Source organism: Eutrigla gurnardus, assembly GCF_963514095.1.
Source record: "Eutrigla gurnardus genome assembly, chromosome: 21".
In the NCBI taxonomy this organism is placed as follows: Eukaryota; Metazoa; Chordata; class Actinopteri; order Perciformes; family Triglidae; genus Eutrigla; species Eutrigla gurnardus.
The window spans coordinates 17236098-17255737 of record NC_139932.1 but is presented as its reverse complement, the minus strand read 5'-3'; the positions used below and the strand labels follow the sequence as shown (position 1 = coordinate 17255737).

At 48.6% G+C, this 19640-nt stretch overlaps 1 protein-coding gene across 1 annotated transcript in view; it reads left to right on the top strand.

The window, feature by feature from the left end:
• The window catches only part of large1 (LARGE xylosyl- and glucuronyltransferase 1), a 38562-nt gene extending 19401 nt beyond the window's left edge, over positions 1-19161 (top strand). The window contains exons 5-15 of the mRNA XM_084038333.1: positions 2665-2788; positions 3513-3684; positions 11453-11557; positions 12960-13072; positions 14605-14730; positions 14856-15011; positions 16237-16400; positions 16486-16764; positions 16873-17019; positions 17411-17606; positions 17739-19161. Coding sequence (XP_083894459.1) covers positions 2665-2788; positions 3513-3684; positions 11453-11557; positions 12960-13072; positions 14605-14730; positions 14856-15011; positions 16237-16400; positions 16486-16764; positions 16873-17019; positions 17411-17606; positions 17739-17936 — 1780 coding nt within the window. The 3' untranslated portion in view covers positions 17937-19161. The remainder of the gene's footprint in view (positions 1-2664; positions 2789-3512; positions 3685-11452; positions 11558-12959; positions 13073-14604; positions 14731-14855; positions 15012-16236; positions 16401-16485; positions 16765-16872; positions 17020-17410; positions 17607-17738) is intronic.
• The last annotated feature ends 479 nt before the right edge of the window (positions 19162-19640 follow it).

Sequence of the window (19640 nt, the reverse complement as noted above, 5' to 3'; positions counted from 1 at the left end):
GTTTTTGGAGCACTTAAGCAAGTTAAAGTGGCGTGAAGCTTCCCCCTGATGTTTCTGCGTGTGCATTAGTCTGGTGTAAACATGAATAATGAATGATTTATTTTGGCGTTGGGCGACGGAGGATCCATTAATATCCGTCTGACTGCACTACTTCTTAATTAGCTGCAGAGTTTGCGTGTGAATGAATCATGAAGTGTGAACGCCGGCTCCCGTTTAGGAACTCCTGCTGGTCGACGCACCTTTTTAATCCGCCTTATTAATTCTCTTCATGACCGGAGATACTTAAGAATCAAAGATTAATGAGATTTCTCTGCTGGGGGTTTAACGGCTGTTTATCCAGAATTTATTGTTCCAGTGTTTATCCTGCTGGAGTGTGGGAGGGGCTTAAATAACTCAACACGTGTGATGTCATCCGCTGCAGCTTTAATCAGATAGTTTACCGCCGTGTGAGTGAACACTGAGATCAGCTGACCTGCAGCTTTTCTTCGCCCCCATATCGCTGATTTGGGATGAAATATTGAACGCGCCGTAAATTCCCCCGCCAAGCGAGATTTAAATGATGTATAGACGCCGTCGGTTACCGCGCTGCAGCTTTGTTGTGGAGCCGGCGGCGTAAATCACATCTCGCCGCGGCGATGATGGAGAGCTTCGCTACACGGACTCCCGCCGCGTGACGGATGCCGTCCATCCTGGAAGATGGCGTCTCTCTGCTGTTTCCTGTCAGACGGCGGCGAGGAATGTCCCGTCGATGCTCGCCGGGAATACGATGGCGTTGTAAAAGCGTGACGTGACCTCTGTGAGCGAACGCTACACGCATGGAGGCCTCTTTATGGGTGCTGAGGGTGTCACGGCGCACCACGTCCACCCTTCAGCTTGACCTCCTCCGTTAAAGGTTGCTGGCGGCCGCGACGCCGGTACACCATCGGGTTCTGATCTGTGGAGATGAACAGGTGGAGGGTTGGATGGGCGGGCGGTGTCTCTTCTTCTTTGGACAGATAGATTCTGAGATTAAGAAGAAAAGAGGACAAACTGAAAAAGAATTCATTCTAAGTGGAAGAAACTGTGTTACCATAGTAACACTGACTGTCAGTGTGAAAACAACACAAAACAGCTGGTTTAACCTCAGACTCACATGGATGATGGATGGATGGATGGATGATGGATGGATGATAGATGGATGGATGGTAGATGGATGGATGGATGGTAGATGGATGGATGATAGATGGATGGATGATGGATGGTAGATGGATGGATGGTAGATGGATGGATGATAGATGGATGATAGATGGATGATAGATGGATGGATGATAGATGGATGATAGATGGATGATAGATGGATGGATGGTAGATGGATGGATGATAGATGGATGATAGATGGATGATAGATGGATGGATGGTAGATGGATGGATGATGGATGGATGATGGATGGATGATAGATGGATGATAGATGGATGGATGATGGATGGTAGATGGATGATAGATGGATGGATGATGGATGATAGATGGATGGATGATGGATGGATGGATGGATGGATGGATGGATGGATGGATGGATGGATGGATGGATGGATGGATGATGGATGGATGATAGATGGATGGATGATGGATGGATGAGACATGGGTCAAACTCCCCTTGGGTTTGAACAGGGCTAATAATAACGAAGTGAAACCTGGACTGCCTGACTTTGGGTTTGAATCCAGTATTTGGTGCGCGTCATGGACTCTGGGGTCCCTCCAGACCCTCTCTAGTTGCTCTGGTTCAGGACAAACCTTGAGTCCTCTCTGAACCCGGATCAGCGTCGGCTCCGAAAGCCTCCACTGGAACAAGACGACAACATGATCAGATCACATGATCAGATTATCTCTGCTCTGATCCGGTCAGGAGCTCGTTGCCGTGTGTGTTGTTTGCCGTGTGTGTTGGTTGCCGTGCGTGTTGGTTGCCGTGCGCGTTGGTTGCCGTGCGCGTTGGTTGCCGTGCGCGTTGGTTGCCGTATTTGGTGGTTGCCATATGTGTTGGTTGCCGTGTGCATTGGTTGCTGTGTGCGTTGGTTGCCGTGCGCGTTGGTTGCCGTGTGCGTTGGTTGCCGTGCGCGTTGGTTGCCGTGCGCGTTGGTTGCCGTATTTGGTGGTTGCCATATGTGTTGGTTGCCGTGTGCATTGGTTGCTGTGTGCGTTGGTTGCCGTGCGCGTTGGTTGCCGTGTGCGTTGGTTGCCGTATTTGGTGGTTGCCATATGTGTTGGTTGCCGTGTGCATTGGTTGCTGTGTGCGTTGGTTGCCGTGTGCGTTGGTTGCTGTGTGTGTTGGTTGCCGACAGCTCGTCTGCTGAGGCCCGTTGGCTCGGACAGCTCCCGTCTCCTCCGTTCTCACTGAGCGCGTGCAGCCGACACATTAATTCCCAGTCATTCAGCGGCAGGCACCCGAGGGTGCTCACATCCTCGGCTCCGTCTCGCTCTCTCTTGACCTGATTTGGAAGTCCTGAATGGACCCAAAACCAGGTCTCTTCCATCACGGCTGAAATCTCCACTATTGCTGCTCTGTTACATGTTGAAAGTTCCAGATCCACCAGGAACCCAGACCTCTGTCGTGTCTGGGTTCATGACATCATCATGACATCAAAGATGCTCAAGTATTGATCTGTGATTGTGATTGTGTGCGTCTGCAGGAGGAACCCGCTACACTTCCACTTCATCACAGACTCCATCGCCCAGCAGATCCTGTCCTCGCTGTTCCACACCTGGATGGTCCCGGCGGTCCGGGTCGACTTCTACGACGCCGACGAGCTGAAGGTGAGCCTCTCGGACCTGCTCGGTGTGTCTGGGTTCTAGTGCTGTTTGACTCAGGTCCAGATCTGGACATTTAATAGTGGAATTCTACATGCTTTGCATAGAGACTGCCCTCTAGTGGTTGAAACTGGCTATTGCAATTCTCATCTGGAGTCGTTATTATCAGTCCAAGTATTTTTTTAATTATGTATGTTAGTCAACGTCGAGAGACAAATAATTCATTTCTAAGATAATTTTACACATCACAGATTTTGTAGTTTTGCTAATGCTAATCCCTAGCATACACATCTCCCTGGGTAAAGTGTATTCTGTCACTATTACTGACAATACAATGATCGTAGCAATAGCCAGCATGACTGCAATTAGCATAAACATTAGCGATTAGCATAAGCTAATTAAAAGGGCCTTCGTGAGCATTAACAAACGGCGAAGGCCAGCTACGTGTTAACGTAACGTAGACTGAGCCCAGCGGGTCATGTGCGGCTTTTTTTAATATTCCGTAACTGTAACGTGGAGTAAGCACGCTAGCTAGCCCGTCCTCGCCCCCTAGCTAGCTAGCTAGCTAGTTAACTAGCCAAATCGGCTAAGTGAGTAAAAGTAAATAACATCAATATGTAGTCGTGTAGCAAAGCTCATTGAGACGATGATCCTTGAACTTCTGATTTCCAGGCGGGTTACTATTTCAAGATGTTTTCTATAAATGATAACATTTCTGACCGTGTTTCAGTCCGAGGTGTCATGGATCCCCAACAAACACTACTCCGGGATCTACGGCCTGATGAAGCTGGTGCTGACGAAGACTCTGCCGTCCGACCTGCAGAGAGTCATCGTCCTCGACACGGACATCACGTTCGCCACCGACATCGCCGAACTCTGGGCCGTCTTCCACAAGTTCAAAGGTAACACGCCGTTTAAAACGCACTGTATCAACATGAATACTACACCGCAGTTTATTTAAGCAAATTCCTCCGGTTGTGAAAAGTAAAGCCAACCCTGAAGTGCCTTAAACTGTTATCCTCTCTGCTGGCCACCAGGGGGCGACTCCTCTCTGGTTGTATAGAAGTCTATGAGAAAATGGTCCTACTTCTCTCTGCTGGCCACCAGGGGGCGACTCCTCTCTGGTTGTATAGAAGTCTATAAGAAAATGGTCCTACTTCTCTCTTGATGTATTATCTCAGTAAACATTGTAAACATGAGTTTAAAGTAAACATTCTAGTCTTGTCTTATTTATATATATATTTATATATATATATATATAGCATGAGAGAGGACGGGCAGGAAGTGTGGAGGCGACGGGACACAAAGAGAGCAGAGCGTTAATACTGAGGAGGCCACGTAGGCGAGAGGAGGGGGGAGGCGGCGATGAGTCACCTCAGAGATTTATGGGTAGGCCGGTCCGATAGTGCAGTGCGGCCAGCAGGGGTTTGGATCAATCTTAATTAGCAGTTGACTCCCATGCAGCACCTCTGCCACCCTCTCTCTCTCTCTCCCTCTCCCTCTCTCTCTCTCTCCCCCGTCCAGTCCGGCTGACCTGTCGAGTCTCATTATCTTTAAAGCAAAGACACATTCAATAAATGTTGGGCTTTCTTTAATGACTTATAAAAGGTTAGCGGAGCTGATTTAACTCTTATTTTATCTGCTCATTAACTTTATCATGAAAGACTCAGCAGCGTTCCAGCGATGATAACATGTTCTTTTATGCAGAGAAGGCATGTATTGATCAGGCGGTGAAGCCAAAGCTGAAGTGCCTTAAACGTGTAATTCTCTCTGCTGGCCACCAGGGGGGCGACTCCTCTCTTGATTGTGTAAACGTCAATGAGAAAATGACGTTCCTCTTGAAATACGTACACTTTGGCCAGTTTGTATGCGGTGAGGTTGTGGCGTTCCTCAAGGTTCCTCTGTGGGACATGTGATGTTTGCTGATGAACCTCAGATATGTAGATATTTAAAAAGTCCTGTCAGAAAAATAGACATTTTCTGAACTTACCTGCTGATTGACAGGTTGCTACCAATGCAACAACTTTATATTGTGTTGATATGGAGGACGGGGAAACATGGAGGAAGTGTTGAGTTTACATAACTAGCAGAGTCAAATTAGCAGACTTGATCAAATATACTGTAAAACAGTTAAACCAGAAAATAATAAGCCTGTTTCTGTCTTTTCCAGGTTAATAAGCGCCATTATTTGAGTTGTTATTGTTTAAAACAATAACTCATTTTCACTGAGCCCCCGATCTCAATCTGACTGAATAGTTATTCTAAAGGATTCTAGTTGCCAGCATGCCGGTCTGATCCAGTGTGATCAGAAAGGATCCCGTATTTCACAGCTGCTTAGGTCACATGACCGTTAATAGCTTTGTCTATTTAAAGGAGGGCTCGCTGCTCGCCTGCAGGCCTCTCCTCCTCCGCCGTCCTCTGGCAGCTCTCAGGAAGGTGAAATGTTGCTGATTATACGTTCTTTACTGACGGGCAACCCGGCCCGTCGTCGGGGGTAACCGGTGCGGACCGGGTGGATTTATTAGAGTTGATCCCAGCAGATATCCCGAGGTGAGGAGGTGTGGAGCCCCCGGGGGAAATTAAATCTCATATTTCATTGTAGCCTCATTCCCATACGCCATGTCCTCCGGAGGGGAGGGGGGGGGACGACCCCTTGCCACTTTGACAAATGTGAGGCCTGTGAGGTGCAAGTGGAGAGGGAGGTGGAGGTCAGGTGTGATGGAGACACTGAACTCATTCATCCTTCACCAGCTCTCAGGTCCGGTTCTCTCTCTGCACATCTAGAGAACCGGCCGGCGGCTCGGGGGGGTCGTCCTCTAATGTAGAGGATCGGACCAAAAGTGAAGCCGGATCAGCTCCCTGAAGGACCCGCCATCAGTGTGTGTGTGTGAAAGAGGAGAATCCTGATTGGCTGGTGGCAGCATGTAGTTGTTATGTAGTGTAAATGATGATCATCATCAGCTCGCTGTCGACCCATCAGGACACGCCGGGCTGCCAGATGGCCGGTCCGGCCTGAAGGCACTTCAGAGCCGTTTGTGTTGAAGGAGTCTTTGCAGAGAGTGTAGATGGTGCAACTAGGAAGGAGGAACTAGGAAGGAGGAGGAAGAGTGATGCTGGCCCTGAGATTAGATTCCACCAAATGATTTCCTTATTTACACCAATTTGGTTGGCCAGTTTTTAGAGTGGTTGCTAGGGCAGTTGGTATGGCGATTGTTATGGTGGTTGTTGGGCGGTTGCTAGGGTGGTTGTTAGGGCAGGTGCTGTGAAAGCAGCCTTCTACCCGATGGTGCATGTGCACAGTCAGATACCACAGATACTACGGTCAGATACCACAGATACTACAGTCAGATACCACAGTCGGATACCACAGATACCACAGTCGGATACCACAGATCTCACAGTCAGATGTCAGCCTCTCTGCTGGTGACCCTCTGACTACAGTGTGGAGGGAAGCCCACCTCCTCTACCTCCAGTTCCCCCGATAATCAGAGTCCCAGCAGCGAAGGGAAACACAACCCCGTCCTCGGCTCCGTATCACTTTGATTGACGCGAGCAATAATTGCGTATCGCTGGTGCGATGGAGTCCCAGCCGGCGAGCCGGAGCGAGTGTGCGATACACCGACACAGCGACTGTAAGCCGGCTGGCGACCTGCAGCCTGAGGCCGACCACGATCCTTCCTCTCACTTCCTTTCGCTCGCGGCAAAACTCATTTGAGAGCGATCACTTCCATTTTTACCCTCGCCATCTTCCTCAACAAGCCCAGTATCTGCCCTGCGGAGCTCCAGGTGCAGGTACATGTGCCGAGGAAATGTTCTGGTCTGCCTTCCCGTCCGGGTGTCGTGAAATTGATGATTCCTGGAAGGCGAAAGAGAATTTGATTTGGTGAAGTCGTCCTCGTTCCTCAAAGTTAGTTCAGGTCAGGAGACTTTCCCTCTCCGTTCTACACATTATGGATAGACACACAACATTTACATGCCCTAGTTACTAAAAGGACAATAAACAGGGTTGGTACGGGTGCTGGAAATCCTTGAATCATTTTAATTTTAGTTTGGGTGCTTGAAAGTGCTTGAAATGTGTGTGTTCTATGTGATGACATTTAACAAAGAAAAGAATGTCCATATTTGAGGGACTGAAAACAGCATTTGTGACATTTCTGCATGAAAAAGACTTTTGACGAGACTAATCTCTTTACATGGCTGATGAACAAACATAAAAACCAGTCTCCGGGTTTCCTTGAGAGGTTTATTGAGACGGAGAGAGTTTGAAGCAGCCTTATAAAAGCTTTTCTCTCTGCCAGACGAGGTAGATGAACCGAGAGCCGACCGCTGTGCAGCGAAGATGGAGGTCAGAGCTGCTAAACACGGTTAACGCCGGAAAGACTGAGGCGCTGTTAAGTAACAGCTGTGTAGAACGGCTGAAAGGTTTCCAAAAAAACACAGACGTTACACATTTAGCTGTTTCTGGGCTCCTGGTCACTGTCGGCCTTTAAAAACACCAAAGATGAGAGGAAGGAGGGGAACAAAGCTCCTTAAACTGTCTCTCTGCTGGTCACCAGGGGGCGACTCCTCTCTGGTTGTATAGAAGTCTATGAGAAAATGGTCCTACTTCTCTCTGCTGGCCACCAGGGGGCGACTCCTCTCTGGTTGTATAGAAGTCTATGAGAAAATGGTCCTACTTCTCTCTGCTGGCCACCAGGGGGCGACTCCTCTCTGGTTGTATAGAAGTCTATGAGAAAATGGTCCTACTTCTCTCTGCTGGCCACCAGGGGGTGACTCCTCTCTGCTTGTATAGAAGTCTATGAGAAAATGGTCCTACTTCTCTCTGCTGGCCACCAGGGGGCGACTCCTCTCTGGTTGTATAGAAGTCTATGAGAAAATGGTCCTACTTCTCTCTGCTGGCCACCAGGGGGTGACTCCTCTCTGCTTGTATAGAAGTCTATGAGAAAATGGTCCTACTTCTCTCTGCTGGCCACCAGGGGGCGACTCCTCTCTGGTTGTATAGAAGTCTATGAGAAAATGGTCCTACTTCTCTCTGCTGGCCACCAGGGGGCGACTCCTCTCTGCTTGTATAGAAGTCTATGAGAAAAGACCAGCTTCACACTAGAATCCACATGGATCCAGATCCAGTAGGGGTGCTGATCCGCCCGATGCTCCTCCACAGTCCAAATATGGTCACTTCCTTCACTGGTTGCAAGAATCCAAGATGGTGACGGCTGAAATGAACTCTTCTAAATCGTAGTCCACAAACCAATGGGTGGCGTCACCATGACGACGTCCACTTCTTATAGACCGTCTGTTAGAAACATACAGATGAAAGCTCGAGTGTTTTTTATTATGTTGAACTACATCATTTTTCAGTATTTATTATATTATGATGTATTTTTCCACATCGCTTCATATCTGTCCCGTTCCTCTACTTAATATGCAAATTGGAATCGGCCCTAATGACAGAAGTGGGTCACCATGACAACGCCCTGCCCCGCCTCCTGTAATCAACAGACCTGATGGCAGACAATGCTTCTGCATTGCAGCTTCCTGTCCTTGAATCAGTCTGTTTTTCTAAGTACACACCACATGGACGCTTTCTAGCTGATGACCCACATGAGTCCAGAGACCAGACCAGACTATGAGACTGTCTGTGGTCCCCCAGAGGTCTAGATAGTAGCTCACATTAGTCCAGAGACCAGACCAGACTATGCGGAGGAACCAGAGACTGTCTGTGGTCCAAACAACAAGGTCTCTGCTGTGTTTATGTCTAGATGACCTTATTTGGAGTGTTGATGGAGCAGCTACAATGTTAGCGTAGCCTAGCGCCCATCAACCAGACCCCATTCAGAAAACCAGCGTTTTAATAGCTAGATCGTGGTCTTGCAGACAGACCTAACAAAGCATGACTTCACACTTATTTTATAAATGTTATGTCACATTTAAAGCACTCATCTCATAGTTTTGAAGTGTGTTAAATAATAATCCCGTTTCCAGCTGAGGAAACATCGGGACGTCTCACTTGTTCTGCGGTCGGATGAACCTCCTGACACGGTTGTTAGTCAGAGCGGTGTGTCGGGCCTGCTGACCTCGGCATTCATCTCTCCTTGTGTCAGCACCGCTGACTCAGCAGAGAAAAACTCCCCCTGATGTCCGTGTTCGTGTCCACGTCTGATTTAAGAAGCCTCCGCCTCGCTGCGTACGCTACATGCTACTATTACGTCCGACTGTTCTACATGCTAGCCAGACGGTGGTTTGCTGAGGTCTGGCTTTGATCCTTTGGGGGGGGGGGGGGGGGGGGGTAACTTAGAAGATCAATAGCAGCAGAGTGGCGTAAATGTGAATGAATGTGTTTTGAAGATGCTAAACGCTGATGCAGCTGGCTGACAGCTGGGTTTGAATACAGAGAAGTGTGAAGAATCACCCTGGTTCATGAGGCCGTTCATCCCTTTTATTTGGTTGAGTTTATTGATCCGGTTTCCTTTTTCTCGCCCGTCTCGGCTCTCTGACTCGGAGAGGAAGCCGATGGTCGATGGTTCACGCTGGGTTTTTCTCATTGTTTGGATTCAGTCCTGAAAAAGCTTTAATGTGATCATCACAACAACACGCCATATTTCTTCTTTTAATAACCACGTCTCCATGTTGGTTTTATATAGGACAGAGATCTTCAACAGGGGGCCCGGGACCCCTAGAGGGTCCACAGCGTTACTGCAGGGGGTCCGGGACCCCTAGAGTTACTGCAGGGGGTCCCTGAAATTCATTGATTAATCCAAAGATGCACCTTAACATGAATACAACCTATCATGAGACTTGATATCAAATTGCTGCACTAACTCTAGCCATTCTTTGTTATGGAGTAAGCTGCTATGTAGATATGAAGCTCTCGTTCTAATCAGACGAAGACACAACAGTTCTTAGTTTCTGTTGATTGCACGCTAATGAAAACATGGTGATATTAAATGTCTTCTGATAGATCCTCCTACAGGGCCTTTTCACCGTTTTTATGATCCAACCAGGATTTGAGGAGGTAGAATAGAAGATTCTGCTGCTGTTTAACAGTTTTGGGGGAATTCCAACATGATTAAACTCTCATTAATTATAATTAACCGCTCAGCGTTATCGCTCCGTTGCAATCCGACTGGTTTCACCTTGGTAGAAGTGTGTGGAGGACTGGAAGCAGAAGGAGGTTGCAGTAGAAACCTTGTCCCCACCTCCTCGTTAAGCCAGGGTTTTCTTTGAAAGTCCAATCAGCTGTGAAGTTCGTCCCCCGCAGAAGGAGCTCGGCTTTAGTTTGAGTTTTTCCTGCTCAGTCGTCACCTTGATGGCCGATCTTTGTTCCGAAGGGGCCGGCGGCTCCAATAAGCTCCCATTAATCTTCCTCCCGGCCTTCATTAAAGCTGCCAGCGCCACACTCCAGACTGCTATCTCCTCCACCTTTATCTCCGCCCAGCTCGCCTCCCGTAATCTCCCGTTCCTGAAGCCGCCGCATCGCTTCGTCTCCTGGACTCCTTTTGTTTCTTCGGTCCTGCTTTATACCTTTTTTGTCCCTTTGGCTCAAACTTTTAAAGTCACGTTTGCGAGGCGGCAGTTAAAGTTCTCTGCCGGTTTGTCGTTGACTCATATAAAAGCCCCACTTTATGAAGGATTATGTTTCAGCTGGCTCGCCGTTGAACCACTTGACCCTGAAGTGTCGTCCATTGATCCCCTCCAAAACCCTCTATTTCTGTCTGCACACGGCCCAAACTGTAGGGAAGCCTGGAAGAGCCGCTTAGCTGCACATCAGGACTCAATTATCTCAGGATGAGCCAGGTTTCTTTGAGCTCATAAACAGGTTTTTAAAGCTGCTGTCCTCAAACGTTCTCAAATACAGAGAAATGACCTTCATGTGGCTTCTGTTGGAGACTTCATTCCAAAGTTCAAACATCAGTGTTTGTTGATGATTTATCATCTGATAGTTTTCTGTCATAAACACATCACATCTGTGACATTTAACAGTTGGATTAAAAACCCTCTCTGGTGCCTTTCTTTGACATTTCTGCACCGAGGATTGATTATCTATCTGCTGACACACATGCTGATCAATATCTGTTATGGAAAACATGATTCTTCTCCCCTCCTCTCCATGGTTTTATTTTTAATTTTTGTATTTATTATTATTATTTTACTTCATTTGTTTTATTTTTTATGTATTATATTTATTTTATATTATTATTATTTTTTATTTTTTACTATTATTCATTTATTTTTGTAACCCTATCTTCTACCTTTTGATGTATATGTCTATAGATAGAAGAAGATATACATGGGAGAATGCATAAGTAAGTCTCCTTTCTGTTTGGTGCTCTTGAGGCAGATATAAACTCTTTGATAGAAGCTTACCTGGATCCATACGCTCATATTGACCTTTTACTGCACCTCCTCTGGGATTTGAATGCGTCTGAAAGTATGGAGGGAAAGTGTTTACACCAAAGCAAGTCAATTAACAAGGTTCTGATAAAATAACTCCAGGGAAACCTCGTAGTACAAATACACATTATTTAAGGAATGTTCAATTACTTCAGACACAATACAGATCTACAGAATCATAAATACAGGAACCTTTCTAATGAATTTAAACTCCCCGGATAGTTCTAGTGAGTTAAAGTACAGAATGTGTAATGCTGAGGTTGTGTGTTCTGTGCCCAGGTCAGCAGGTTCTGGGTCTGGTGGAGAACCAGAGTGACTGGTACCTGGGGAACCTGTGGAAGAACCATCGGCCCTGGCCGGCTCTGGGCCGAGGCTTCAACACTGGTGAGGAGATCAATTATTCATCAGCCATTATTATATTGGCAACAATAATTAATCATGTAGTGAAAATCTGACATCATGACAGCCCAACTAACACCAGCTGAAAGTGAAGCCAAGGCTGGAGTGCCTTAAACTGTCATCCTCTCTGCCGGCCACCAGGGGGCGACTCCTCTCTGGTTGTATAGAAGTCTATGAGAAAATGGTCCTACTTCTCTCTGCTGGCCACCAGGGGGCGACTCCTCTCTGGTTGTATAGAAGTCTATGAGAAAATGGTCCTACTTCTCTCTGCTGGCCACCAGGGGGCGACTCCTCTCTGGTTGTATAGAAGTCTATGAGAAAATGGTCCTACTTCTCTCTGCTGGCCACCAGGGGGCGACTCCTCTCTGGTTGTATAGAAGTCTATGAGAAAATGGTCCTACTTCTCTCTGCTGGCCACCAGGGGGCGACTCCTCTCGGGTTGTATAGAAGTCTATGAGAAAATGGTCCTACTTCTGGACCAGAAAGCAGGGGATGCTTAGGGGGCGGGGCTTACCTGCTGATTGACAGGTCGCTACCAATGCTAGTTAGCTACTAAGATGACTTTAACACTTAGCTATAACGTTGACCTTGAATTATAGCTAACTTTGTTAGCAGCATCAACACCAGAATCCACATGGATCCAGATCCAGTAAGTGTGCTGGATCCACCCATCGCTCCTCCACTGTCCAAATATGGTCACTTCCTTCTACTGATGGCAAACATTTCGAGACGGTGAACTTGAGGCTTCTAAACCGTAGAACACAACCCGACGGGTGACGTCACCATGACGACATCCACCTCCTATAGACCGTGTACGATTGAAACGGTTCGACTTTAGGCTCTGAGCTCTCTGTGCTTGTGAGTTGTGATTTCCATTCAGTTGAATAGATAGGATTGATCGGGTTCCATCGTGGCTCGTTATCGTTCAGACTTGTTGTCGTCTCCGTGGTGACCGTGGCAACAGACGGAGCACAGCGGGGTGCACAAGCTGGTGTGATTGGTCGGATTCACACCCCTAAAAAAAACAAACAAACCCGGCTGCTTGACTCTCTTTGTATCCGAGATGTGTTTTATTAGCCAGAGTCGGTTTTTGCTTTTAAACTGTGGCAGAAGAAGAAAAAGAAGGATTTGTGTTTCATTTAAACTTCCAACACGACTCCAACTTTAAGCTTAAAGTCTGCAGCTTTATCTGAGGAAACACTCATCACCTCCACCAGCAGATCTACATCTCTGTGTCTGTGTGTGTGTGTGTGTGTGTGTGTGTGTGTGTGTGTGTGTGTGTGTGTGTGTGTGTGTGTGTGTGTGTGTGTGTGTCTGTGTGTGTCTGTGTGTGTGTGTCTGTGTCTGTGTCTGTGTGTGTGTGTGTGTGTGTGTGTGTGTGTGTTAGGGGTGATCCTGCTGCTCCTGGATCGTCTGAGGAAGCTGCGATGGGAGCAGATGTGGAGGCTGACTGCAGAGAGGGAACTAATGAGCATGCTGTCCACCTCCCTGGCAGACCAGGTAACACACGCACATACACACACGCACATACACACACACACACACACACACACACACACACTCTCAGACATGCAAACTAAATAATGTGCCGGTCCACATGGGGGGAATCACAAAAGCACTCTGCAGGACTCACACTCCCATGTAAAGGTGGTCTAGAGGTTCTGGTTTTCCTTCGTACATAACATCGGGCCGACACCGAGACCCGCCCATTTCTCATCTAGACGGTGTGTGTTTACGAGCTTTTAATTAAACCTTCATTAAGCAAAGTCCCGCTAGGTGCCATTTGGAAGATGAACGGAGGCTTTTGGAGATCATTTGCCGTCTGCTGCTTCGCTCCTCCGACGGAGCGCCGGCTCGTTAGCATTCATTAACGGCCGACGTTCGGAAGCTGGAATCCGTCACCGAAGCTTTTGTCTCGTGAACAAAGTCACAAAAACGTCTCTCAGATTTAACCGATGTACGTGTCCTCAAAGCAACAGATGACTCATATTAACCTCAGGAGATTGCTAATGTTAGCATGCTATGCTAATTTTGTTCGCAAACGAATGTTAACGGAAATGATTACATTACACTCTTTGCATTTTTACCCTTAATTAATGTTAGTTATCTTATGACTTGGCAGTTTGTTATGCTATAGTTTGTTAGCATAAGAAAACTTGTATGTTTAATGTTAGTTTGCGATGCTAATTTTGTATTCGTCAAAACTAACGTTAACGTAAATCATTACATTGTGCTTTTTGCATTTGTTTCACCTGTTGACATGCTAACATTAATGTTAGTTGTCTAATGACGATAATGTTAGCTAGCTATGCTAATTTTGTGTTAGAAAAGACTAACGTTTACGGAAATCATTCCAATAACTTTTGTGATTACGTTAAAGTTAGTTGCCTAATGACGTTTAACGTTAGCTAGCTAGGTAATGACGTCAGCAAACTAACGTTAACTGAAATTTTAACATTATTTATTTTTTTGCATTTTAATTAAACCAATGTTAATTGTCTTAAGTCCTGTAGTTTGATGTGACTTTCTCTTCCTTCTTTTGAAACATTTGGCGGGTAAATAATTTCCACTAATCACAAACCCAGAATGATGAATTTACAAAGGCGTGGTTTATTTCTACCTTTCAACAACTAACATCAAAGGACAAAGAAAGCAATTAAAACAGTCGTTTCAGAGCGACGAGAACGGAACGAAGACGAGCTCAGAAAAGATCCGACGGGTATAAAATGTGTGTTTTTAGTTGTAAACATGTGTATGGAAGACAAACAGTGCAAAGTGCATCCAACAAGCAGTGAGATGATTCATCTCTGATGATGGAAGATAACAAGTGTGTGTGTGTGTGTGTGTGTGTGTGTGTGTGTGTGTGTGTGTGTGTGTGTGTGTGTGTGTGTGTGTGTGTGTGTGTGTGTGTGTGTGTGTGTGTGTGTGTGTGTGTGTGTGTGTGTGTGTGTGTGTCTCTGTGTGTGTGTGTGTGTGGTGTGTCTCTCTCTGTGTTTGTGTGTGTGTGTGTGTGTGTGTGTGTGTGTGTGCAGGACATCTTCAACGCTGTGATCAAACAGAACCCCTTCCTGGTCCACCAGCTGCCGTGCTTCTGGAACGTCCAGCTGTCCGACCACACCCGCTCTGAGAAGTGCTACAAGGACGTGTCGGACCTGAAGGTGAGCCGTCCACCTGCTGCTGTCAGGTCTCCTTCATGATGTCATCATTCCAGCAGACCCAGAGAGCAGGGGGATGCGTCGTTACCACGGTAACCCTCACCCCTGCTCCCCTCTCCCCCGTCCAGGTGATCCACTGGAATTCGCCCAAGAAGCTGCGCGTGAAGAACAAGCACGTGGAGTTCTTCAGGAACCTGTACCTGACCTTCCTGGAGTACGACGGGAACCTGCTCCGCCGCGAGCTGTTCGGCTGCCCCAGCGAGGCCGACCACAACAGCGAGAACGTAGGTGGGAGTGTGACGTATCAGCGTTGTAACCATAGCAACAACAGAACGACGACAGTCGTGTTTCTTTTACACGACTCTTAAAGTTTCTGTGCATCGCAACGTGAAACTTCTTCTTCTGAGCTTTTTAAATCCCCCTGGTGGCGGGTCGCCCACATTACACCTCATTAAAAACATCTCCTTCCCGGCTCCCCCCCCCCCCGTTTTCACACTGAGGTGGTCTCTCCCGGCCCCCCCCCTCTGCACTCCGACCCCCCGGTCTGTCTCTGGATGCTTCACAGCTCCTCTAAGCTGCTGAAGGTCACGGCGGTCCGGACCGGGTTTTTCTTTCTTTTTTACGGGATCAGCCACTTTGGAGTCGTAGAATTACTGAAGTGTCAGCTGCTCTGTGGTCAGTTAATCACATTATAAACCCCATCATCGTCTTTTTTCTAATGTGTCCTTAACTCAGGAAATAGTTTGCTCACTCCATTTTTCAGACTTTGAGCAGCGATTTAAATCCCATTAAAGTGATGATTAGACTAATGAAGTCAGTGAGGGATCCTTCAGGGGGCCAAAGGGGGACCACTGCAGATCCCAGTCCCTCCCTGCAGCCCGGTCGCTCTCTATTAACACATCACAGACTCCGGCTTCGTGTTCAGCAAACCCCACGTCGCTGTTTGGTGTGTGACAAAGGAAGATTGACGAGAACCAATCAGGGAGAATTAATTAGAAAAGCTGCATTTTATTTGCATTCAATTAAAAATGGCCTCGTGGAGGATTAGATGTCTGGGTCTGTGGAAGACTGGCTCAGAGAAAAGCCTTAAAACTGGATCCAGGCTGCTCCAGCACCCCCACACCTACTGGAGGAGTCTAGTCCAGACTGTCTGTGGTCCCCCAGAGGTCTAGATAGTAGCTCACATTAGTCCAGAGACCAGACCAGACTATGTGGAGAACCAGAGACCGTCTGTGGTCCAAACAACAAGGTCTCTGCTGTATTTATGTCTAGATGACCTTATTTGGAGTGTTGATGGAGCAGCTACCATGTTAGCGTAGCCTAGCATCCATCAACCAGACTCCATTCAGAAAACCAGCGTTTTAACAGTAGTTATCTTGTGGTCTTGCAGACAGACCTGATCACCATCATGACTGAGGTATTTCAGCATCCTTAAATCACAGCTAGGAGGTTTTCCCTCCCTGGCGGTCCACAGACCGTGACCCTTGTTGACCTTGATCTCCTCTGCAGCTCCAGAAGACGCTGTCGGAGCTGGACGAGGACGATCCTTGCTACGAGTTTCGGAGAGAGCGCTTCACCGTCCACCGAACGCACCTCTACTTCCTGCACTACGAGCACGAGCCCAGCGCCGACAACACCGACGTCACGCTGGTCGCCCAGCTCTCCATGGACAGGTACTCTAGGACCATGTAGACCAGACTCTGCTCTGGGGTCATTACAGCATTATGTTAAGTTGTGACGCGTCGTCGCCCCCTGCAGGCTGCAGATGCTGGAGGCCATCTGTAAGCACTGGGAGGGCCCCATCAGCCTGGCCCTGTACCTGTCCGACGCCGAGGCCCAGCAGTTCCTGCGCTACGCTCAGGGCTCCGAGGTGCTGATGAGCCGCGGCAACGTGGGCTACCACATCGTCTACAAGGAGGGCCAGTTCTACCCCGTCAACCTGCTGAGGAACGTGGCCATGCGGCACGTCAACACACCCTACATGTTCCTGTCTGACATCGACTTCCTGCCCATGTACGGCCTCTACGAGTACCTCAGGTAAGACACGACCACGCCACTCATGTTTAACTTCTGGGGATTGTAGAGAGGAGATGTCCTCCACGGTAACAAACATCACGTCATCTGATCTTCCATGTGTTCCTGCAGGAAGTCGGTGGTGCAGCTGGACATGGCCAACGCCAAGAAGGCCCTGGTGGTTCCGGCCTTCGAGACGCTGCGATACCGTCTGTCCTACCCCAAGTCCAAGGCCGAGCTGCTGTCCCAGCTGGACATGGGGACCCTCTTCACCTTCAGGTGAGCCTCAGCCTCCATCGGGCCTCCGTCACATCGCCCCTCATGATTTCCCCCGTCGGCAGTATAAAAGTAGGTCATCAGTGCCTTAAACTGTCTCTCTGCTGGCCACCAGGGGGCGACTCCTCTCTGGTTGTATAGAAGTCTATGAGAAAATGGTCCTACTTCTCTCTTGATGTATTATCTCAGTAAACATTGTAAACATGAGTTTATGGTCTCAATCTCTAGTTTCAAGTCTTCTTCAATCCAGCATGATGTTCATTTAGTACATTATGGTCCATTTAGAGTCCACCAGACCAGAAAGCAGGGGATGCTTTAGGGGGCGGGGCTTACCTGCTGATTGACAGACTGGACGACTGTAGTTTAATTAAAAGATCCTTCTCTCTGGTTCCAGGTACCACGTGTGGACTAAAGGCCACGCACCGACCAACTTCGCCAAATGGCGGACGGCCACCACGCCGTACCGGGTCCAGTGGGAGGCGGACTTCGAGCCCTACGTGATGGTCCGGAGGGACAGTCCCGAGTACGACCGGCGCTTCGTGGGCTTCGGCTGGAACAAGGTGGCTCACATCATGGAGCTGGACGCACAGGTAACCCGAACCCTTTTCATCCAAACCACAAGTTTCTTTACTTGGTCTGAACCAAAAAGACGTTTCCATGGCAACCCACTTGAGCGAGTTTAGCTCCATGGTCTTGATTGTCCCCTCTCTCTCCCCCCACAGGAGTACGAGTTCGTGGTCCTGCCCAACGCCTACATGATCCACATGCCCCACGCGCCCAGCTTCGACATCACCAAGTTCCGGTCCAACAAGCAGTACCGGGTCTGCCTGAAGACCCTGAAGGAGGAGTTCCAGCAGAACATGTCGCGGCGCTACGGCTTCGCCGCGCTCAAATACATGACGGCTGAGAACAACAGCTAGCCACCACTGCAGACCCTCACAGCCCTGGTCCTGGACTACTGACCGGGGTCTGAGGATGAGGGGCGGTGGAGGGGTGGGGGGGCACAGGAAACGGACATCAGGATCCTCCGAGACCTTTCAAGAACGTTTGACCCTCATTGTGGGTCCTTATGTCCATTCTGTGTCCCCTGCTGTGGATGCAGGACTACGTGGGCCCCCGAGCCCTGGACCCCGACACGGGAGGGGGGGCGGCGGCGAGGACAGTTCGATGCCTCGGCGTGTTTGCGAGGCAGGTTGACGTGGCGCCCGTGTTTGCAGGCATTACCGACGGAGAGCGGCGGCGAGACATTTTAAACATCAGCTGCTTAATTTGTTCACCAGCTGACGCGGATCGGAGGAGATCCGGATCCTGGTCCTGGCCTGGCGAGGGCAGCGAGGCGTGGCGGCGCCGTTGATGCTCGGCTGTCTGCTGCACGTCGGCCGGCTCGCCGCGTCACGATGTGACAGCAGCCGGAGCAGTCGGCTCCGTTCTGGTCCACTTTAAATCCACGTCAAACACCTGCTGACATCTTGAGAAGCTGCCGAGGCCGGGGAGGAGGAGGACCAATCAGAGCTCAGCGTTGGTTACGGGCCTGATGGGTGGAGCGAGGAGGACGAGAGAGAGAGAGAGTCAGAGGAGTCCACGTAGGGTGGAGGTCTGGGTGCTGGACCAGGACCGAGAACTTGGGTTGGGTTTTGTTTCTGTTTTCATTTCAGCCGAACGCTGATGTTTCTACTAAACGCCGACAGCTGGAGGAGGACAGTTGGTTTCCATGGAAACGTCACTGAGAGTTTGTTGGACACGGAGACACAGACGCTCCTCTCTCTGTCTCTCTCTCTCTCTCTCTCTCTCTCTCTCTCTCTCTCTCTGTCTCTCTCTCTCTCTTCTGATGATGGAGATGTTGCAGCTGTGTTTCCTCCTGTTTGTCACCCTCAGACTGCTTTGTTCAGCTGTCTGTCTGTCTGTCTGTCTGTCTGTCTGCCTGTCTGTGTTCTCCCCCCCCCCTCTCTCTCTGTACAGAAAAGCTGCAGAAGGTCTTGGTGCAGTCATGCAGGTGTGTGTGTTCAGTTGTGTGCAGTTTGACTCTGTTCAGTGTGTGTGTGTGTGTGTGTGTGTGTGTGTGTGTGTGTGTGTGTGTGTGTGTGTGTGTGTGTGTGTGTGTGTGTGTGTGTGTGTGTGTGTGTGTGTGTGTGTGTGTGTGTGTGTGAACAGATCTGACTGATGCTGCTACCTGAATAAAAGAGTCAAACACTCTTCTGTCACTTCGTTTCATCATTTCTGTCTCAGTGAGCTTCGATTTACCCTCACGGACCTACACACACATTTATACACACACACACACACACACACACACACATTTATATACACACACACACACACATTTATATATACACTCACACACTAGAATAGTACTTGTGTGTATTTCTACCTCCCAGTGTTTAGCAGGTAAACTGTTTGTGTCTCTGGGGAAGCTTTGTCGAGGACGGGAAGATGCTGCTGCGTTGCATTATGGGAAATGTAGGATGGTGTGTTTGACAGTCACAGAGGGAGATCAGCCTGCAGCTCCGCTGATACACGGAGGACCATGTGTCCCCTAAATCACAGACCTGGACTCAGCGGGACCGGATCCACTATTACACTTAATGTGTGTAGTCCTCTAGTGTCCTCAGACCGTCATCATCACA